The 6,696-nt window shown below is 29.3% G+C and overlaps 2 protein-coding genes across 2 annotated transcripts in view; one reads left to right on the top strand and one right to left on the bottom strand.

The window, feature by feature from the left end:
- Positions 1–1,088: 1,088 nt before the first annotated feature.
- On the bottom strand, positions 1,089–3,574 carry LOC119831987 (glucose-6-phosphate 1-dehydrogenase). Its single transcript, XM_038355568.1, has one exon. The coding sequence runs from the start codon at positions 3,464–3,466 to the stop codon at positions 1,982–1,984; it is 1,485 nt and encodes a 494-aa protein (XP_038211496.1). The 5' UTR covers positions 3,467–3,574; the 3' UTR covers positions 1,089–1,981.
- A 574-nt stretch (positions 3,575–4,148) lies between these two features.
- Positions 4,149–6,696, top strand: part of LOC119831724 (protein ultraspiracle homolog) — a 34,139-nt gene continuing 31,591 nt past the window's right edge. Inside the window, exon 1 of the mRNA XM_038355219.1 lies at positions 4,149–4,461. Coding sequence (XP_038211147.1) covers positions 4,443–4,461 — 19 coding nt within the window. The 5' untranslated portion in view covers positions 4,149–4,442. The remainder of the gene's footprint in view (positions 4,462–6,696) is intronic.

Here is a 6,696-nt window from a genome sequence, read left to right as displayed (position 1 = left end):
TGACAGATATTTATATTATTGCCATACCAAATGTTAATCAAGAGCATAGAGTATAACAAACTACAATTTTTATATTAACGTATAACATAAGTAAATATATTATTGGGGTTATTGCAAAAAATTTAGAATTAATTTTGTCGTAAGAATAACGCTATCCGTACTTATTCTAAAACTCGATAATTATTAAAAAAAAAAGTTTAACCGCCATAACAGAACTGGACTAAATTGAAATGGGGATAATTGAAATACAAGGGAGGCACCATCTTTCAAATATAAAAAGAATCATAAAAATTAGCTCACTCAATAAAAAGTTGCTTTACGTTACGGTAACGAACATAAACCAATTACAGTCCAATTTATTACCTCCTCTTTTTTTCGAAGTCGGTTGAAATTTAAAACAAAGCAAAATAAACAGACTCATATTCTTGGCACCGCGCGTCTTGGTGAAAGTTATTATATTATACTACTACATTGGCATCGTAATTAACTGTATTTTATATTTAGTAGAAATATAGCATAAAGTTATTTAAATACTTTTTTGGTTTAGTTGAATTGTAAATTTCAATTTATTAGAATTTATATGACTCCTATGCGAAAAATGTGGAAATTGTTGTATTGCTAATGACAACCAAAGAGTAGTATAATACTACGATGACAAAGTAGCACTGCTGTTAAAAATGTCAGCTTCATCTAATTTCGGCTTTAGATGACCATTCACAGATTCACTATTCAGTAGTCAAATTCTAGCAGAATCATTTAAATATAGATCTAGCCCTAGGTAGTACCTAGGGCCTAGGGCAAAATGAAGTACTTACAAGAAACAATAACAACTCATTGACACATTGTGTAAGAACTGTATAAATAATTTAATTTGATAAAAATATTTTATAATGTATTTATATATATATAGCACTAGACACAGTCCTTTTATATGGGAAGATCCACATAGAAGAACCAGTGTGGGTTTACTAGCCATTTTATAGTTCTAGAGACAGTTATTTTATACAGTTTTCTTTTTAAGAACATTCAAAGGTACATACTTAACTAAAATAAAAACAAATGTACACTATAAATAAAACAAAAAACAGTTTTCTGTCAACTATATATTTATAAGAAAAAAATTGTAAAACTTTCAAAAACCTCCCTCTAAGCCCACTTATCACTAAGTCATATTTGACAAAATAAATAGAATAATGAAATACAAATACAATAAAAAGTTATAACCTCTAGAGGCTTTTAAAAAGCATTTTTCCAATTATGACTTTTCTCCACAAGCTCTACTTAAAAAAATAAACAATCTTAAATTATAAAAGAAAAGTAACAAATTGTCAGTATTCAAAAAAAATATCCTTAAATTTACAATATATTCATTTTACTTATTTTCTTTTAAAAAGACAATAGAAAGATGAAGATTCATTGCAATATCAAAAATACTTAAATTATTGTAAGGCTTCATAACAGCACCAATATAAATAATGCTTTTGTGTTGCTAAGGAAAATAACTAAATTAATTTAAGACAGAATGCATTACTTGTAGCCCTAGTTGAAAGCCCAAGCCAATGTCCATTTTCTTAGCTAATCTGCATTTCAAGGTGACAATTTGACCTCTGCATAATCAGTTACTCGACTTCTATAGGAATTATAATAGGTATAATAACTCATATTTAAAATGTGATGTCAACTTTTTTTTAAAGCAGTATACAAATTAAATATTAAAATTATTCATTAATTTTAATTTAATACTCTATGTAAAAAAGAAAATGCTGATATTCTTAGTATGTAACTTAATTGACCTTAAAATGACCTTTGGAAAAATTTTGCATATTTCTATCAAAAATGGAATGTTTACTTACTCATTATACATAATATTAATATCTACAACATTTGAGTTGCATAATATTATGCAAATTATTTAAAATTTATTATAAATACACACCTTCAAAAGGAACACCATCACCACGGGGGAGTAATGTGAAATTGTTTAAGAGAGTGTTGGTTTTTGCCATTTGTAGGAACCAGAATATTTAAAATCATAACTAGCTAGTTTTTCATCTGCTTCTGGTGGTCCCCGAGATCCATAAACATAAGGAACAGGTTTAATATGTTGATCCTCTAATTGTTTAAGGACCGGAGTAAATATACGCCAAGCTTCTTTTAATTCATCATTTCTCACAAAATGCATCTGGGTCCCAGTAAAAACATCAAGAATTAACCTTTCATAAGCATCAGGAACATCAGTCTCCTTGTATCGCATACTATATGTGAGATCAAGTTCAGTTTCCATTAAATCAAACTTCATACCAGGTGACTTGCACATTAATTTTAAATATAAGGCTTCTCCAGGTTGGACTCTAATCACAAGCTCATTTCGCTTAGTGTGACCTTCAAATATATCACCAGGTACATCCTTGTATTGAATTCGAACTTCTGCTTTTCTCTCATTTAGAGCTTTTCCACAGCGCAGAATGAATGGTACTCCTTGCCACCTAGAGTTGTTTATGTATAATGCAGCAACTGCATAGGTTGGTGTCACTGAATCTTTAGGTACAGTTGGGTCATCAAGATAACCTAACTTTGCTTCACCTTGACCATTAGGGTCACCAACATACTGACCAACTAATAAATCAGTTAACTCAATGGGTTTAATGTGCCGTAACACTTTAACTTTTTCATCTCTTATGTCATTTGGATTCAGGGTTACTGGTTTTTCCATAGCCACAAGGGATAGGATCTGTAAAAGATGATTTTGCATAACATCACGGAGTATGCCAAAATCATCAAAATATCCACCTCTGCCTTCGGTACCAAATGGTTCCTTGAATGAAATGAGCACTGATGCTATGTTTTCCCTATTCCAGGAAGGGCTAAAGATTTGATTAGCAAATCGAATAGTCATTAAGTTTTGAACCATCTCTTTGCCAAGGTAGTGATCAATTCTGTAAATTTGTTCTTCTCTAAATAACCCAGCTAAATGATTGCTCAGCTTCTCTGACGATTCATCATCACGACCAAAAGGTTTTTCAATGATTACTCTTGTATATCCTTTAATTGATATACAAGCATTCTTAATGTTAACTGTAACATCTTCAAATACTGTAGGTGGTACTGCTAAATAAAAAATTCTATTCGCTACTAGTTCTTTTTCGTGCTTACTAATATGTTGATTAAGAAATTCATAGTCAATTCTTCTGTCGTATGAACCAGCAACATAGTCGTTAGCTTCCCAAAATTTTTCTAATTTTTCCTCATCACCAGGTCTAATCTTCATATATTTTTTTGATTTTTCACGAACATCTTCGATAGTTTGTTTTGTTCGAGCATAGCCAACAAACCTCGTGTTTTTAGGAAGAAGATTGTCTCGGTACAAATACCATATCGTGGGATAAATCTTCTTTTTTGCAAGGTCACCTGAAGCTCCCAGGAGAACGAAGGTATGAGGATATTGAAAATCTGCTTTGTTTTCCATTTCGTCCTCGTCCTTTAACTAAACTTAAAACACAACCTACAGAATCTATAACTAAAATAAAACTAAAGAAAAATAAAATGGTGTTGGAAATCAAATGTCAAATAAATACATTTTGACGTCAGAAGTTGACAAGAAACAATAGTCAACATGACTAATCTAAAAGATAGAGTTGTGACTCTCGATTTTAAACTCATTTTTAATCGATATTGATTCTAATATCGATGCATATCGCTGGAATGAAAATTATATTTTTATAAGTTATACTGTACCTAGTACCGTACCGCATTATCTCGCACATACATAAAATAATTTTGATAATAGCTAGTAAATAGCAATTACCGTTTTTTAGAATTGAATAAAAAAAATCATCAACATGACAAAAGTCCCCGACTTAATATTTTTAATTTATATGATAATTTATAATTTCAATAGTTGTACTTTTGTATTTAAATCTGATATTTGTATAAATTATAAGTTAATTTATAATATTTTCTTAGATTTTAATGATAAAAAATAAGTGTGACAGAGAAGTAATTTTTGAGTATTTTGTGAATTGGTGTATGTTTTCAGAATCGTAGCTAATGTCCCAATGTTGAGGGTATTTCATTACTTACAATGATAATAAAAAATGATCTACCTATCTAATTAATACTTTTCAGTTTTCAATGACGTTTAGATGACGTGACGCTGAGTGTTTTTGGTTTTGTCATTTGTGTGCGGAAATATTGAAAAAGAAGATAATTATTGTGTTTCAGACATTCAATAAATACTATAATTTTAGTGTGATGAATATTATATGAGCATCTGTTCCTGTCTTTGTTAATACAAAACATTCAATTACCTATGATAAACGAGTGGATGAAAAGCATTTGTAGATATATTTAGTTCAACGACCTTGTTACTGACAGGTTCATCGTTGTTAACTAAATAGTGTATCATAGTGTTTAGGCAAAGTATTTAAATTAAAAAGCGGAGGATGGATTCGAGAGATCCTGGTAAGTAAATTGCTAATATGCCTTGCTTATTAACCTATTAAGTCTAAACGTTTTATTCACGTTAACTCTGTGAAACTTCAAATGAAGATGTCACCATAACCAAGTTGGCCTACATGTAAACAACCTCCTTGTAAATTTTATATCATTTTGTTTTTTTTTACGACGGTTATGAATAATAAGATTTTAATTTTAAATGAAAAATCAAGAAAGTAGTAATAAAACATGGCTTAGAGATAGCTATTTATTTTCTATATTTAATTATATTCTATTAAATAAAAGAGCATATATTGCACACACCTGCAAATGGTATAAATACTTTATATTACAAATTATACATATATTTCAACAATTCACAGTCAAACATATTAATTTGTGGAATAGTCATAAGGATAATGGCCAAAGTCTATCTTCACAATTCTAATAGTACAATATTATTATGTACCTACATTAGTAAACACCCACAATCTTAAATTGTTCGTTTTGTATCCATTTTTAAAACCATTAAAAATATTCATTAAATTTATGAAATCATTTGAAAATGGTAGTCAAAAGAAAAATTAAAAAGCAACATTAATATCATCATTTTAATTTTGCTCACGTTTATTTGCTGGTTATGTGTGGTTTTAAATATTTTTCATTAATTTAAATATTTAAATATACATATATATTTTATATGTTACAATGTTTCTACATATTTTAAAATCTGTTCCACCATGAATTATTTTATAGTGCCCCAAAAATTCTCTTAAGATGAATCATAGCAACAATAAATAATCTGTATTACGAAACAGTGTGCAGCTTGCATATTGTGTGTATTTTTGGATTATTAAATCTTTTAGAACTAAAATTTATGAGGTGAAAAACGTTTATGAAAGTTGTTTATCTTACTGAATTGAATTTCGTAAGAATTCATATTAAATTAAATATTCCAAGTTTAATTAATGTTATTTATATATAGTTAGAAATTTTGTTAAAATTTACAAGTATAGAAATATTTATTATGAAATTATTTCTATTTACATTACTAAATATCAAATTAGTCTAGTGTAGAAAAATTTGTTCCTACAGCATCAGATAGATGGCACTTTATCACATTATGAAGACCACAATAAACTAGGTGGCGTTAAAATCAACTCAATATAATGTTAAATTTAATTTATGTAAAGCAAGTGTTTTTTTTTTGAAAATCTAGATCTCTCTTACATAATTACACAGTCTTAAATGTTCCAGATCCTAAAATAGGATTAAATGACAAAAATGTCATATGAAACAAAAAAAAAATCATATTTTCATGACCCTTTCATCTTCCGTCCCACATTTTAACATAAAATTTTATGGTAAAGGATGAAATAAGTCAACCTTAGCTAAGTCACAACTCACAAACTATTTGGCATTATTGAGCTCTATTTAGATAAGATTACTATGCTTATATACTTTTGTTTTTATATCTAGGCAAGTAGGTAATGAGCATTCTGTGGCAGCCCTAAAATGGAAATCAGACAATGTTGCTTATCAATCGCATCGTTAAGCATTAAGTTTTGTGGGTATTTAGAAAATAAATATGAAAATATCTGAATAATATCACCACATTTAACTATAGTAAAAGCTTGACACTGGGTACACAGACTATTTGATGAGGAAAATTAAATTTATGTAATACATCTAATTCATCCCTACTATCCCTACTAATATTATAAATGCGAAAGTAACTCTGTCTGTCTGTCTGTCTGTTACGCTTTCACGCCTAAACCACTGAACCGATTTTCACAAAATTTGGTATGAAGATAGAACTGAACTTGGGAAAGAACATAGGATACTTTTTATCGCGAAAAAATGGTAGAAAGAGTTGAAAGAGGGGATGAAAGTTTGTATGAAAGTTCGTTATTGTCAAACCGATTTTGATGAAACTTGGTATGATGATGGAGCTAAACGTGGGAAAGAACAAACCATACTTTTTGATGCGAAGAAAATACTCCTTACCATGTCGCGCGATATAAGCGAATTCTACGCGGGCGAAGCCGCGGGCGAAAAGCTAGTTACCAATAAATTGCCCATACAAGGCCATAAATCATGAATACAAACAAAATTACAAAACAATATTAGCACATGTTAGATAGTAGCAAGATGAGGAACAGTATCCATAATGCATTTTGTATCTTTGTATTTAACATGCTTTAAATTAATTAATTTTGTTAAAGAGTTAAACGACAGATCCTTAGGTTGTGGAATATCTTC

This window comes from Zerene cesonia, chromosome 1 (assembly GCF_012273895.1).
Source record: "Zerene cesonia ecotype Mississippi chromosome 1, Zerene_cesonia_1.1, whole genome shotgun sequence".
Classification (NCBI taxonomy): domain Eukaryota; kingdom Metazoa; phylum Arthropoda; class Insecta; order Lepidoptera; family Pieridae; genus Zerene; species Zerene cesonia.
Note: the sequence above shows the minus strand (reverse complement) of the source record. Positions and strands in the feature narration are given on the sequence as shown.

Coding starts and splice junctions, on each gene's coding strand:
- LOC119831987 (XM_038355568.1), bottom strand. CDS start 3,466: ATGGAAAACAAAGCAGATTTTCAATATCCTCATACCTTCGTTCTCCTG.